Source organism: Vipera ursinii, assembly GCF_947247035.1.
Source record: "Vipera ursinii genome assembly, chromosome: 2".
Taxonomy (NCBI): domain Eukaryota; kingdom Metazoa; phylum Chordata; class Lepidosauria; order Squamata; family Viperidae; genus Vipera; species Vipera ursinii.
Genome location: NC_139513.1, coordinates 244,945,613 through 244,961,737, shown reverse-complemented (window position 1 = coordinate 244,961,737; position 16,125 = coordinate 244,945,613). Strand labels below are relative to the sequence as shown.

At 40.5% G+C, this 16,125-nt stretch overlaps 1 protein-coding gene and 1 long non-coding RNA gene across 2 annotated transcripts; one reads left to right on the top strand and one right to left on the bottom strand.

The window, feature by feature from the left end:
- The first annotated feature begins 893 nt into the window (after positions 1 to 893).
- Positions 894 to 11,921, top strand: LOC310636442. The gene is made up of 3 exons (XR_014491722.1): positions 894 to 909; positions 11,345 to 11,420; positions 11,839 to 11,921. It is a non-coding gene; the product is annotated as an uncharacterized lncRNA (long non-coding RNA).
- On the bottom strand, positions 10,032 to 14,634 carry TICAM2 (TIR domain containing adaptor molecule 2). The gene is made up of 2 exons (XM_083356271.1): positions 14,511 to 14,634; positions 10,032 to 11,588 (listed from the first exon to the last, which is right to left on the bottom strand). The coding sequence occupies exon 2, from the start codon at positions 11,538 to 11,540 to the stop codon at positions 10,893 to 10,895; it is 648 nt and encodes a 215-aa protein (XP_083212397.1). The 5' UTR covers positions 11,541 to 11,588; positions 14,511 to 14,634; the 3' UTR covers positions 10,032 to 10,892.
- Between the last annotated feature and the right edge of the window lie 1,491 nt (positions 14,635 to 16,125).

The following is a 16,125-nucleotide window of genomic DNA, read 5'->3' as shown; positions in this document are numbered from 1 at the left end:
AAAAAACGGAAGAAAATATGTTTGGGGATTTTGTTGTACCGTCAGTGCGTTGGTTTCTTGGGAGTTACGTGTAAACAATTTGGGGTGTTCGTAGGAACTTTGGGGGAAAATCACTTTCCAGAAATATTTTCCCTCTATATTTAGAAACGTTGAGGTGTTACTTACTATTTATTTACTTACCTACTTATTTATTCATTACCCTTTACATCTAGAATCTAGATACGAGCACTTCAACTCCGTAAAGACTTCACTTCCATTACTTTCAGTGACTATTCTGAATTGAATCTGGATCTAAATTGTGTTCAATTCAGACATGATTATAATATGGTAAGCATAAAACCACCCAAGCAGAATTTGTAGGGCTTCTACCTAAAGGCATGCAGCAGCTACCGTTATGTCATTTTTTTCTTTCTGAAATACTTTTTTGCCGTGGGTTAAGAAAAAACAATCCAAAAACTGGTTTAAAATGGGCCGGTTACAAATATGGATCTGTAAAATTTTGTGAAAAAAGCAAGAGGCCTATAAAAATCTTTTGAAGGACCTCATTTGGTCTTGGATGTCATTGGATGCCAAATGTGGAGTGCTTATGAAATTAAACTGGATGAGCTGACTTAAATTATACAGAATGAATAATGGGATTTTTACTCAGCTGTGTGGTAAGTGATGTATAATCAAAGAACAAAATTGCCTTCAGTGTGATAGGTTTGAATACAATAGCTAATATTACAGTTCCAAGTATTCTTAAGATCCAACCCTAAAAAGAAAGTCTGTTTTAACCCATCTCTTAACTGAATTCTCTTAACTGAATATGAAGCATTATTTGGATTACAGCTCTACTTCTGCACATTTGACACTTTAAGCTTCCAGCTTGTTCTAAGGGTAACCTGAGCATGAAATAGTTTGCATAAGGTAATTATCTTTTCATTATCCTGTGAGTTCATTCAAGTTCTTGATAGAGTTTTGCTCCATATTCTAGCCAATAGCAGAATTATAGCTGATAGGCATGTAAGATATGATTTCCTCAGTTATATCTTAGAATGTAGTATTCCTTGTTCTGATAATCCTGAATAATCCTTTAAAGCATTCGACTGCTTAATAAAACAATTTAACATATAGGTATTAAACTATTCCCCTTTTTCCTGCAGTGTTTTAATAATTTGTATAATATAGTTAACATTGGGTTTTTTAATATATAATCTTTTTAGAGAGATTATTGGCATGAAAATCCTGAAACAACTTCAATTCCATTTTAATGAAGAGAAGGGTGAGGGGTGACATGATAGCAGTGTTCCAATATCTCAGGGGCTGCCACAAAGAAGAGGGAGTCAAGCTATTCTCCAAAGCGCCTGAAGGCAGGACAAGAAGCAATGGATGGAAACTAATCAAGGAGAGAAGCAACCTAGAACTAAGGAGAAACTTCCTGACACAACAATTAACCAGTGGAACAACCTGCTTCCAGAAGTGGTGAATGCTCCAACACTGGAAGTTTTTAAGAAGAGACAGGCCAGCCATTTGTCTGAAATGGCATATGGTTTCCTGCCTGAGCAGGGGGTTGGACTAGATGACCTGCAAGGTCCCTTCCAACATCATCACTACTACTACTACTACTACTACTACTACTATTATTATTATTACATTCCTGGATTGAAAATTGTGGATTATATATATCATCCTATAAGTATCATAAACTCATTCTATTGGGTGCCTGTTTACATGTAATCAAAATATCTACAGTATCCCAAAGAAATTGCAATTTTAAAGAATTATAAGGCTTAAGTTTAATTTTTTTTTAAGAAAAGAAATGCTACAGCAGAATAGCAAAGACAAATGAGAAGTGAAAGCATTCACCACTGTGAGAAAACAAAAATTGGAAAAAGAAGCAAGAGAATGAACTGTCCTGAGGAAGGTCACGATGCCTGGAATAGTAAAAATAGGACTCCACACGCAATATATTTTGTAGGTTCATATTAAGCAATAACTTTAAAGTAACACCACTTCACCCAGACATGGAAAATTCAATTCTAGTTAAGGAAGTAGCAGGACATTCTATTTTACCTTAGGGCTCTTCTGGTATGGTTGTGTTAATATGCATTTGCCCAGTCATTAAGTTAACAGTATGCCAGTATAAATCCACCCAATAAAATGGGGCCCTAATCTGCATCAGTTGCAAAAGCAATAAATGTGTACTTCTCAAGAATGGCTATAGCCAGCAACATCCAGAAGTAGCCTGTGGAATAGACAGTGCCACAGGAACAGGCCACCCAGCCACCCACCCATAAAACAGACTGGCACATAAACCCTGTGTCAGAAAACCTGTGATATTCATTGGTGGTAGAATCCAAGTCTCACTGTTTTAAATTCCCTGTGATACAGATTTAATATTCTCCCAAAAGAGAACACTAATTCTGCCCTTTAAACCTAAAGTAAGGTAAATACGGCATAAATTGTGACTGGGCAGATACAATTGTTTTTTCCTGATTCCCCACCCCCACTTTTTTGGTAATTAAAGACATTTCCCAATAGGAACCAACAATGTACAAATAAGTTTCTGGGTAGACAAATCATAAAGCACAATAAATCTCTAATGACAATAGTGTAACAGACTTTTATAATTTATTAAACTAATGTGCTGCCTGGCTCCCAACAACTGGGCAATCACAACAATCAAATTACAATAAAACCAATACAATATAATCTATGATAAGTGTGACGGCTAGATGAAATAAAACTGGAGTAGTGGGGTGGGGTGTTTGCTCACCAAAGGCCTGGTCTTCATCACTCTTCACAACAAAGCAACCTTGTGTTCTCAAATTGGTTTTAGGAATCATACAAGCAGGTACTGAAAGACAAAGATCCTTTTCCTCTTTTTATATTGGAATTTCTTGGATTATGACCATTCAGTGACCATTCAAAATTATAGTGGCACTGAACAAATAGTATTTAAAATAGATCTTTTTAGTTCCAACATGGTTGTGTGATCATGATTTCCTACATTCCCTGATGGCTTCCCAGTTAGCAAAGCCAGCAAAAAGTCAGAAGTCAGTTATGATCCTCATGGCATCACTTAAGAATGGCAGCTGAGACTGCTAGAATTGCCATCGATAAGTGATATGGTCACAAGACATCACATTTTATGACTCCATTGCTTAGTGATGGCAATTCCAGTCCCAACTGTTATTGTAACCTAAAGACTTCTTGCAAACATCTTTCAGACAGTTAAAGACTTCCACATCTACTGATTACACTGTGTTTCAAAACTGAACTACTATTATCTTGAACTACAGGAGGCTACTGGGGAAGGTGCATGCTATTTATATATAAACAGGAGGAGCTAAGCCTATCAGCTTGTCAAACTAGTTAGATATTGAATAGATCAAATTCCCAGGCTAGTTGTGAAACAGACAGCAGAACAGGCAAACTGATAGATACAACAAGAGGATGTCCCTGTTCTCTGCATCCCTAAAAGACCGGTAGGTGGAAAAGATCTGCTTTCTTAAGAAAAAAATGAAAGTGAAGGAACAAACATTTGCTGCAAAAAAAAGGTCTTGAAAATATAAAGTGATAGCAACTGAAGCCTGGAAACTTAGTCCTGTTAGTTGCCAAAACATATGGCCTTTCTAGCACCTCCTACAACTCCCTCAGTTACGGAGTGTGCTTCTTGTACTGATAGAGCACTCTGCTGTTTGTCAAGTGCTCACCGAGCAGCAATTAAGATTTTCAAACATGCCTCACTTCAAGGGCATATTTCAAGAAACTTCAGTATCGTTTTTGACTAAGCAAGACATGACACCAAATATCTTGCACAAGATACCATTAGTTTGTGTCTTTCTATATATCATCTAAATTCTAGCTGTTTGAAAGTGTTTTGATAGTAGCTTTTTTGTTTCTTTATGTCTCAGTCTAATGAGTAACATTTTTAGTTAGTTTATTTTTGTTACCTGAATAGTTGTGCAATGGTTGTTGTGCAATGACTTTATGCTTCAAAACTCTTAGGAGCAAAGGTATATTATTATAGATGTCAAAAGGAGTGCTTTCCTGCTACACATTGTTAACTGTTTTGCCCTCATTGGCTTTCTGACATTTAAATTCATATTTGAAACTAAACAGCTGTAGTGGGAAATTACAAAAGAAAAAAAAGAATGCCATGTGCAGCATCACTTCACTTTCTTCTTTTCTACATGCATACATATGAAAACCCCAAGTGGATAACTGTAGGTGGGAGGTTAACAACAGAACTGAGAAAATGCTTCATTGGTTGGTTTTAATATGCCACCCCTTTCACTATCAAAATCATTCAGGGAAAGTGTAGTGCCTTTGCTCAGATATCACTTTTCCATTCAGGAGATAAATTTCATTACTTCATCAAAATAGTATCATTTAATACTTTTAGAATAACATAAAATTGCCTGTATAATATTGATTTTTATGAAAATGCCTGAGGGCAGATGTACAACTATTGTCAGGGCAGAAATACTGACACTGTATTTCTGAAGAATTGAATTATCCTGTCTATGACATGTTAGTGACTTTAGATATTGCTCAAGATAGATGGACAAAGATTACTAGACATAACTTCAGAATATATTATGGGTAAAGGTAAAGGTAAAGGTTCCCCTGCACATGTGTGCTAGTCGTTTCCGACTCTAGGGGCCGGTGCTCATCTCCGTTTCAAAGCCGAAGAGCCAGTGCTTGTCCGAGGACATCTCCATGGTCATGTGGCCGGCATGACTAGACGCCAAAGGCGCACGGAACGCTGTTACCTTCCCACCGTAGTGGTCCCTATTTTTCTACTTGCATTTTTATGTGCTTTCAAACTGCTAGGTTGGCAGAAGATATTATGGCTAGGGCAGGGGTCGGCAACCTAAAAAAGGAAAAGAGCCACTGGGAACCGGTTCCATCACAAATTAAAAAAAGGGAGCCGCGTGTGTGTGTCCATGCACGCGCATGCGCAAAAAGGTTTTTTGCGCATGCGCGGACGCACGCGGCTGCCATTTTTTAAAAAATGAGATGGAACCGGTTCCCGGTTGCCTGACGGCGACGGCCCGTCTGCAAAGCTGCTGCTTTCGGCAGCTTTGCAGACGGGCCGTGGCAGCTTCCTCAAAGAGCGGCGCCCCTGCCCTTTCCGAGAGGAGCGCGCGCACCTCTCCGAACGACCGGAAGTGCGCGCGCACCTCCCCAAACCTTTGGGGAGGTGCGCGCGTACCTCCGCGCGAATGGGCAGCGGTGCCGCTCTTTGAGGAAGCTGCCGCGGCCCGTCTGCAAAGCTGCCGAAAGCGGCAGCTTCGCAGACGGGCCGTGGCAGCTTCCTCAAAGAGAGGCGCCCCTGCCCATTCCGAGAGGTGCGCGCGCACCTCTCCAAACGACCGGAGTTGCGCGCGCACCTCCCCAAACCTTTGGGGAGGTGCGCACGTACCTCCCAAAAGGTTTGGGGAGGTGCGTGCGCACCTCTGGTCATTCAGAGAGGTGCGCGCGCTCCTCTTGGAATGGGCAGGGGCGCCGCTCTTTGAGGAAGCTGCCACGGCCCGTCTGCAAAGCTGCCGAAAGCGGCAGCTTCGCAGACGGGCCGCGGCAGCTTCCTCAAAGAGCGGCACCGCTGCCCATTCGCGCGGAGGTACGCGCGCACCTCTCCAAAGGTTTGGGGAGGTGCGCGCGCACCTCCGCCCATTCGGGGAGGTGCGCGCGCACCTCTCCAAACGGGCGGTGCCACTCTCCATTTGGAGAGGTGTGCGCGCACCACTGCCCGTTGGAAGAGGTGTGCGCGCACCGGGCGGCTGGGAGCCGCAAGAGACGGCTCAAAGAGCCGCATGCGGCTCCGGAGCCGCAGGTTGCCGACCTGTGGGCTAGGGCACCATTTTAATAAAATATAAAGACATGCTTATTCAATAAGGAAAATCAGTAAGAACGCATGTCGATATCCCTATTCTATTTTCATGAAACTAGTGAAACCTGGGAAATAACAAATCTATGTTTTGCAGATTGATAATGTCCATGCCACAAATGTTGTTATATTATTTGTGTCAGTGACAACTCTTAAGAGTCAAAGTATTACTAACAGTTTGTACAACTATTAGATTAGAAGCTACTGGAAAGTATTCGTAATATTGATTACAAGTCCTTGTGCTAGCTGCAATATGGTGTTTTAATCTGGCTTTGTTGCTGTTAGCTGCGAAGTCATGTCCGACTTAGAAGGCTGCAAAAAGTGGAATCCTCCAACATCCTTTTTATGCCAGCGAAAGTAAGTGGAGCCAAAGTTTAGGCTGCATTTTACAGTTTTGGAAAGTTTAAAAAAAAGGTTGATAAGATAGGGCATCCAAATCTGGATAGCAAAAGTTCAGTGACAGCAAAGTGACACAGAAAATGTTTTGTAGCCCTCATGTGGTTGCCCAGAGCTTTGCAGCAAAATCTGATAGCCCTAGTCAAAAAAACAAACTAGAATCCAGAAGATTTGCAGATGTCCTGAAACTCTATCCTCAAACGTGCTCAATATCTATCCACTGCTGAATTGCAGTTCTCAATATGCAATGCACTGACCTGGCCCTCAAACTTATAGAGGTTTTGCATCTCTGGCTTAGCATATTGTGAGAATCTTGACAAATGGGTTGTTTGTTTAAGAAATTTATATGGCTGCCTACTCATTCACAATGACTCTAGGTGGCTTAAAAACAATAAAAATACAGTATATAAAAGTAAAATAAAATAATAAAATAAAAATACAGTAACCACCCACTCCTGGTGACAACACAAAGTCAAATGAGCCATTTGATGGCTGCATCCAACTCTGGGTTTCCCAGGCCCGCTGGCAAAACCAAGTCTGCAGGGCCTTATGAAAGAGTGTCAAAGAGGGAGGCAGTCTATTTCTGAAGGGATATTTCGAAGGGAGGGATTTTTATAAATCATGATAAATCATTTGTTCATGGACTGAATTCATTAGTTCAAGACTAAGAACTACATTCTCAAAACATGCTAAACTTGATCAGTTTTTCTTCTTGGTTGGGGGAGATGGCTTCTTGTGCAAGCTTAGTCTATTTAATTTCTAAATCAGTGTATTGTATGAATGCAGGTTAATGGACTGTATGAGGGCAACCACAATTTAGTGAATAAAGCACAGTAGTTATATTCATATAACATATTAAGTAGTAAAGCAGTTACAAACTAAATAATTCAGTTCGTACAACTCTAAGCTATAGGCATCTTATGCACTGTCAAAATTAGCCAAATTAATTTTTCTGCATTGAGTGAACCCAGCTGTTATATTTTATGATGTAGCATATCACCCATATCCCCTGACGGGTGAAAATCTACATATGCTATTACCTTTATAACAATGGTGTCCAACCTTCGTAACTTTAAGACTTGTGGACTTCAACTCCCAGAATTCCCCAGCCAGAAACTGTCCCATATGCTTCCAGTAAGTGAGAGATGCAGCTTTCCATTTCTCCAAGCTTTGTTAACATTTTCCTGCTGCTTAAAATGTCTTGTTATGAATTACTGTGACTCTCCTATTTATAGTGTTTGTTCTCTTCCAGTGCAACAGGAAGCTTTTGTTTGCTCTGTTTAAAAGGTTAAATTCTGCCTGTCTTGAGAACAATCAGTACAGGAAGATGTTTTTGACTGTGTTAGCTTCAGTCAGGACATAAAAGGCTGCAAAATGGAATTTATCCTAGCCGACAACCCTAATGGTATGTCAGGCATTCATTGCTGCCTATCTGAACAAGAACAGCTTGTCCTGCTGATTCTGCCAGCTAGTGTTGGCTACTATTAACTGCACCTTCTTCCCCTCAGCCAAGATCTGTAGCACAATAACACTCACAACATAATGGAAAAGCAAACTTTTATGTTCAGGTTCCCCCCCCCCATAGCTTGTCTTTGTCTCCTGTGAATAGCAGTAAAAAGGTAAACAATTAGATGTTTACATGAAATACCAATAAAACAGGGTACCTAATGATATTACCCTAAATAGGATTCCCAAAGGATTGAAAATAGAACTTTACACAACTGGGCCTCTTTTTGAAATGTGCTTGCCATAGGGGCATTGGAGAAAGGAATGTAACGTTAGCCATTGGCCTGGAGATAAAAGTTTCATTCCATCTTCCATAGGTTAGATAATATGCAGTCAGGAATGGAGCTGTTTCAATATATTTTAAGGTTTTCAAACTTTTTTAAAGCTTTTGTAACATGCTGGTAATTTTTAAAAATTGCTGGTTGAACATGTAGCAAGCAATGTCTAAAAGATAATAGCAATGTCCCAAAGGTAACATCTGTGGCCCATATGCCAGTTGCATCTCCGGACTGACTTTTTTTGGAACAAATCTGAATTATTTTAAGATACACCATTAGTTCTTTTGTTTTAGAGAACATCAGATGCTGTTTTTTTTTAAAAAAATGCTTTTAAATAATTTAAAATTAAATTTGCTTTTCAAAATTATCCTGGCAAAATTATTGTGAAAAAGGAATCAGACTGGGCGAATTCATTTCACAGCTTTCTGCTAAATCTGAGGAACCTTTTCAGTCATAATAAGGAGTAGGTTCCTAGTTTCATCAAATTCCTCTTAATTTTAATGGTTTTATATTTGTGCTTTTATTATATTGTAAGCTACCCAGTGTGGCTTGGGAAAGTGAGATAGACAGCATATAAATTTAATTAATAGAATCAGCAATAAACTTATAGGTTATGTAAAAACAAATATATTTAATGCTTTAACTTCGTACAAGGCATACAGAAGGGGGGAAACTTTATGAACCACAAAATTAACCAAAAGAGCAAGATCCTTAATTCAGCTGGCAACATTATCTGCAAAGATTACCAGACTGTTCTAATATGATTTGTGTTTGATTTTGTGAGTGTAAACCCAGCAACTGCACCTTATAATTTATGCCTGTGTCTTCTGTATTATCAATCATGGCTTATTCAACAAAACAGTATTATATTACTTGTTACATTACGTCTTCCTATTCCTCAAAAAATTCAAGATGACACATGTAGTTCTCCTTACAGCATATAATTATCATCTAATTTTATTCCACAATGACCTTTTGAGGTACGTTGGGTTGAGAAAGAATGATTGATCTGAAGTCATCCATTGGCTTCCATGGTTGAAAGTGGATTTGAATCTGTTTCTCAATTGTAATCAACACAATACTTCTGGATATAATTTTTGAGTCAGCTATATATCCAGTTAATTGTCATGCTATCCAGTCAATATGTAATTAGTATGACTGAAAATGAACACAGTACAAGTATCAATGCCCAATTTCATTGTGATGTATCAATAACTTAGAAACTGAATCACCAATTTGTTATTTAGTATGAGTTACAATTCAACTCTGCTCAAATGCAATTTATTGCAGTTTACAATTACATTAAAATGACAAAAAGATTAATATTTGATCATTTTAGTTATGAGAAATCCTTAACTAGAAATATTTAATAAATAAAAACAAGAATTGCCAGCAAGCTTTCCCTGACACCTAGGCTCTGCAGAACACAAGGATCTGTCCATATGGCAAAACTTCACAGAACAGACTTTATAATTCCATTGTGTTCCTTCAAAAATGCAGTTTGTATTTCAGCTATTCCAATTTAAAAAAAAATCTTGGAATTGCTAGGTCAGTTTGATCCAAATGGAAATGGCATTATTACACTGAATAACAGAGCAGCATAAAAAGAACACTAACATTCTCAACTGTGATGAGGGGAATGTGAGAGATTGTGCCGTCAAGCAGCTTTTGAAGATGGAAGACAGATACTATATTTTAAAAGGATTAAAAATATAGTGACACATAGTAATTAACTAGGTTTGCATCCTACTTAAGCCATAAATCATGATTTATATAAGACTGAGTGGTTCATAACGTAAATCACATTATGGTTTAGTGCAAAGTGTGTGGAGTAGATAACAAAAATGTACATTTCTTAATCCCTTTATGATGTCTGGTTAAATAGTTAAATATTTCCATGTTCTGAAACTGTACTAAAATCCAAAAAAATCTACCAAAGACAAAAATAGGATGAACGTTCACACCACAATGACTACTCTTTAAATCTGCTTTTAATTCTTAGAAAATATCAGGTGAGCATCGTTTCATCATGTCGTGTAGCAATTCCTCAAGGGTTCAGATAGTTGTCCTTGTCACCTGAAATTCCTTGAAGTGAATATCCTACAAATAGAATGCTTACTCCAGGAGTGTCAAACTCAATTTCATTGAGGGCCACATCAGCATTGCGGTTGCCCTCAAGGGGCCGGGTGGGTATGGCCAGGGTGGGCGTGGCCTACTGGGTGGGTGTGGCTAGAGTGCGGTATGGCCTACTGGGTTCGTATCAAGGGTGCCTATGGGGGCCTGGGCAGGAGTGGGACAGATCTGAGGGTCTCTGGCAGAAGGAGGGTCTCTGGGCCAGGGCCAAGGCAGTGGGGGCTGTTCCCTCACTCTTTCCAGGATGGCTTTGCGGGCCACATGAAACCACTTTGTGGGCCGGATCCAGCCCCCAGGCCTTGTGTTTGACATGTCTGGCTTACTCCATGCGTGGTCCTATGATCCTTCTCTTCAAGACTTTTAGAGCTTGCAGCTAGAATGGTGGAAAACAAGAACTGTTCTTGGTAGCGTTATTCCAGGAGGCTCGTCTGAAGAAGACCTCCCAGACTCTTCTTTAAGTACCCAAAAACAAAATCAACAAAATGGGGATAGAGTATCACAGGATCTTTGAACAAATAAATTACTTTCTTTTTTAAAAAAAATGCATTTGTAATGCTAATGTTTTTCCAGATAATGTTTTTCAGATGTGCTAGTATTTCCCATCATTGCCGGTCAGCGTATGCTGGTTGTCAACACTCTGTTCTAGCTCCAGCCTTTCTGAAAGGCAGCTGGTTAGGAAAAGTTGCTTTCTACCTTTACCACTAAAAGATTTTGGGGCCCACTTCTTTTTTTCTTCCATACCGCCACACCTTTTCCTGCTGCCTGTATCGAGCCTCTTGGAAAGTTTTCTTTACCTGAACAGAAAATCCAGGACTATCTTCTTGCAGAACATTAACGCACTGTAGGATGAAAGGAGTCCTCTCCCATGGGAGTGGTCTATTCCGTGGCCGCATGGGTATCACACTGTTATGTTTGTGTGGGATGGTCAGCGCACCCAAAAGAGAAGTGTAGGATTGGAATTCACACCAAAGGTCTCTTAAGAAGTTTTCTGTCAGCAGTATAATTATCCAGGCAGAATCGTTAATGGCATCAGTTAAATTTTCCAGCAAATGCCTACCACTAGGCATTTCCGCAAAAATAATTCCTGGTTTGATACAATATTCATTTTGTAAGAGGTCTTGGACTCTTATGGCTTCTTCTGTATCCTCCTCAGCATGAAGAATCACAAAACTGTAAAACATATCTTCAGCCTCCTCATCACTGCTGTCTACAACTTGGATGCTAGGATGGTAACAGTTTTCTAATGTAGAGTTTTGGTTAAAGTGGTGATTGTTTTGACTAGCATACTTAGTCTTCATTCTGTTCTTCAGAAAAGAGGGATAATTTTTTTTGGAAATACTATTTCCCATTATGGCAAACTCTTAGAAGTAAAGAGTTAGTAACCTCATTCCTCCAGTCTGTAAAACAAATGGAAAATAAGGAAGTATATTATCACCAGAGTTAACCTGAAAAGAATATAGGCCAAGGAACATGGGACAAAAGTTATTAAAGGGTTGCAAAGGCAAGATTGGAAACAACATTAAGAAACAAAAGAGAAAACCAAATTCAGAGGACCCTGTGTAAGACAATTTGTCCAGAACCCTTTCAAGATTCAGATTTGGGCATAGGATTGAAATGATACCACTTGGTGTTGTGGAGACTCTACAGCTACGAGGGACAGAGCGGGAAGAAGCTCAGCCAGACAGAGATGCAGAAGTCATTTGATTCCAGATTCTAGACTGTTGGACCCAAATTCTAGATTCGGAGCTGCTGCTTCTATCTGAGAATCCGAAAACATGTTATGGTCAGTCTAAGTTCCTGCAATGTATCTCATAAGCATTCTGATTTGTATTACAGGTAGTCCTTCGATTAATGACAGCAATTGGGCTACACATGGATACTTCCAAGCAGAGATTGGTGTAGGGTGAGGGCAAATGCTATGAAACTTGGAAAGGCTGGCATGGCCATTACAAGGCACAGGCAGGCAGGGGGTTCCAATAGAGTATGAGATTCCCTAGGATCTCATACTCCATAGCAGAACTCCTTGTGGGGAAAAATGATGAGAATGACCCTATGGAAGCAACTTGCAAGCTTCTCTGTTTCCCCATTGACTGTCCTTGTGGAAAGTTAGCAAGGAAGGTCACAAATGGCCATCCCATGACTGCAGAAGCAACCAGATCATGATCATGTGACTGCAGTGATGTTGCAATAGCCACAACTTCACGGTCAGTGTTAAGTTTCCCTCATTTAGCACTATCTTAATTTTAAATAGTTTAAACAAATAGTTGTAACAAGTATTATTACTACAAATATTACCTATATAATATAGGTGACATTATAGATGGCATTGCTTAAATGATTATGAAAAAGAAACAAATAGAATCAAACCTTGTTTGTATTGGAGAAAAATCCCCCCCAAAAAGCAAGGGCAAACAACTTCCACATAAGTTGCAAAAACAAAATTTGGGCAAAGCAGTATCTTTATATAATGATACGTCTGTAGGTTTCAATTTCACTCTAGAGCAGTGTTCCTCAAATTCAGTAACTTTAAAAAGGGTGGACTTCCATTTCCAGAATTCCCCAACGAGCACGCTGGGATGATGTCACCAGATAGATCATCTTCAGTAGATACGTTTTGTTTGTTAAATTTATCTGTTGCCTATCTTGCTGTGGAGCTACTCTAGGCAGATTGCAATAATAAAAAGAAAGAAGTGAAAAGAATGTAAACAGAAAGAAGACAATTTCTTGTCATCTTGATATCTTACAATGTCGTCTCTCCTGCGGGAGCTGCATTGGCTGCTAATCTGCTGCCAGGTATAATTCAAGGTTTTGGTTGTCACTTTCAAAGCCCTACATGGCTTGAGACCAGGTTATCTGAAGGACCGTCTTTTCCCAGTCACATCTACCCAACCCACCAAAGCGGGAAGGCAGGGAATATTGCAGGTCCCCTCTTCTAAGAAGGTATCTCTGGTGGGATCCAGAAAAAGGCATTTTTTCTGTAGTAATTCCCTCCCTTTGGAGATTAGATTGGCTCCCAGTCTGACACTCTTTCACAAGGTCCTGAAAACTTGGTTTTGCCGAGAGGAACTCTTGAGTGGGATGGAGCCCATCAAGTGGCTTGTTTGATTGTTGTCATGGTGTGTGTGTGGGGGGGGGGGGGTTTGAGGGGGTTATTGCTTTTTATTGTTTATATATTGGGTTTTTATTTTTGTAAGCCACCTACAGTCATTGAGAATGAGTAGATGGCCATATAAATTTTCTTAAATTTATTTAATTCCATTTATATCCCGCCCTTCTCCGAAGACTCAGGGCGGCTTACAAGCTTAGCAGTAGCCTTCATTCTATGTATATGCCTGCTTATTAGGGCTTTCACACACACACCCCAAGCGGCATTATTACAAAGTCAGCTTAATTGCCCCCAACAATCTGGGTCCTCATTTTACCTACCTGGGAAGGATGGAAGGCTGAGTCAACCTTGAGCCTGGTGGGATGCGAACCTGCACTAATTGCAGGCAGCTGGTGTTACTTAAGGAGGCATTAGCCCACTGCTCCACCAAGGCTCTTGAATAAATAAATAATAGAACAAATAATTTAACAAATAAATAAATAATAGAACAATAAAATAATGAAAAAGAACGATATTATGGGGCCATAGCAAGAAAAATAACTCAAAACAGCAAACCGCAATGTTGCCATCAATAGGTTTGATCAATTCCCGCCTTTTAAACCTGAACACATCCTTTGTCTTTCCAAGCCGTCAAACCATTGCCGTAACTTGCTCAGTAGAACTAACTGGACTTTCACACTTTAAGACGTTTGCAAAGTAACAGAAGTAGACAAGGAAGCCTTTCCCCCCCCCCCCCCGCGCCACCCCGTATTTCCTCAAAAGCCCACTGTGGCTTTCACAGACCTCCCCAAGCCCAAACCTTCTATTTCAGGGGTCTTCAACCGTGGCGACTTTGCTGGCTGAGGAATTCTGGGAGTTGAAGTCCGCGAGTTTTAAAGTTGCCAAGGTTTGAGGACCCCTGTCCTATTTGTTTTGCCTTTCGACTGCTCTAATTCGTAGCCACTTTGGGAAAGCCGAGTTAGAAACTAAACGGTTCAGGAACATGGGATCTTTGCTCGAGTATTACACTAATGCAGGGGTCTTCAAACTTGGCCCTTTTATGACTTGTGGATTTCAACTCCCAGAATTCCTCAGCCAGCAAAGCTGGCTGAGGAATTCTGGGAGTTGAAGTCCACAAGTCATAAAAGGGCCAAGTTTGAAGACCCCTGCACTAATGCTTTCCTCTCTCGTGCCCCCCCCCTCCCCAACCGATCGTTTGCGAAGCGACATTTACCAGCTTCATCGGGCGACGAAATTCCTCAGAACCCGGCCCAAAGTGTATCATGGGAAACCACCTTCACCCTCAAACCAACTCCTCGCAAATCGTCGCTGGAATGGGCCACACAACTCTCCCCTCGACTAGAGGAAGGCAAAGAGAAGCGAAGGCGGGGCGGGGCGGAGGCGGCTGACGCGCCAGAAGCTTGTTCCCTGTTTCGCGAGCGCAGTTCTCGGCTTTTAAGTTCACACGGGTCAGCTTTGTCGAAGTGTTTAACCTAATTCAGGTTTATGCCCTGACGGTTGCAAAATCTAAGTTATACAGCAGGGGTCTTCAAACTTGGCCCTTTTATGACTTGTGGACTTCAACTCCCAGAATTCCTCAGCCAGCGTGCCTGGCTGAGGAATTCTGGGAATAATAATAATAATAATAATAATAATAATAATAATAATAATAATAATAATAATAATAATAATAATAATAATAATAATAATAATAATAATAATAATAATATAATAGAGTTGGAAGGGACCTTGGAGGTCATCTAGTCCAACCCCCTGCTCAGGCAGGAAACCCTATACCATTTCAGGCAAATGGCTGTCCAGTCTCTTCTTAAAAACCTCCAGTGTTGGAGCATTCACCACCTCTGGAGGCAGGTTGTTCCACTGGTTAATTGTTCTAACTGTCAGGAAGTTTCTCCTTAGTTCTAGGTTGCTTCTCTCCTTGACTAGTTTCCATCCGTTGCTTCTTGTCCTGCTTTCAGGTGCTTTGGAGAATAGCTTGACTCCCTCTTCTTTGTGGTAGCCCCTGAGATATTGGAACACTGTTATCATGTCTCCCCTCACCCTTCTCTTCATTAAACTACACATACCCAATTCCAGCAACTGTTCCCTATATGTTTTAGCCTCCAGCCCCCTAATCATCTTGGTTGCTCTTCTCTGTACCCTTTCTAGAGTCTCGACATCTTTTTTACATCGTGGTGACCAAAATTGGATGCAGTATTCCAGGTGTGGCCTTACCAAAGCATTGTAAAGTGGAATTAGTACTTCACTTGATCTTGATTCTATCCCTCTGTTAATGCAGCCTAGCACTGTGTTGGCTTTTTTGGCAGCTGCAGCACACTGCTGGCTCATATTGAAGTGATTGTCTACTAAGACTCCGAGATCCCTCTCACAGTTACTACTATTGAGCAAGGTACCACCTATACTATACCTATGCATTTGATTTTTCCTGCCTAAATATAGAACCTTACTTTTTTCACCATTGAATTTCATTTTGTTAGATAGTGCCCAGTGTTCGAGTCTGTCCAGATCCTTCTGTATCTTAAGCCTATCTTCTGGAGTATTGGCTATTCCTGCCAGCTTGGTGTCGTCTGCAAATTTGAAGTTGAAGTCCACAAGTCATAAAAGGGCCAAGTTTGAAGACCCCTGCAGTATACTAAGGCATACCGAGTCACGAGGGATGGAACTCAAGCTTCTGGTTCTTTTTCTTCATGAACGGCTCATGAAGCTGAATGATCGAACTAAGATCTCTTGTGGCTTGTTGGTGGGTTGGGGTGCGGTACGCACGCAAGCGTTTGGCTTAATTCAACAAACCCTTATTATTCAGTTAACCTGTCGCTTGGTGCCGGCCA

Bases quoted from the DNA above. Each gene is read 5' to 3' on its own strand.
- TICAM2 (XM_083356271.1), bottom strand. From the start codon at position 11,540: ATGGGAAATAGTATTTCCAAAAAAAATTATCCCTCTTTTCTGAAGAAC.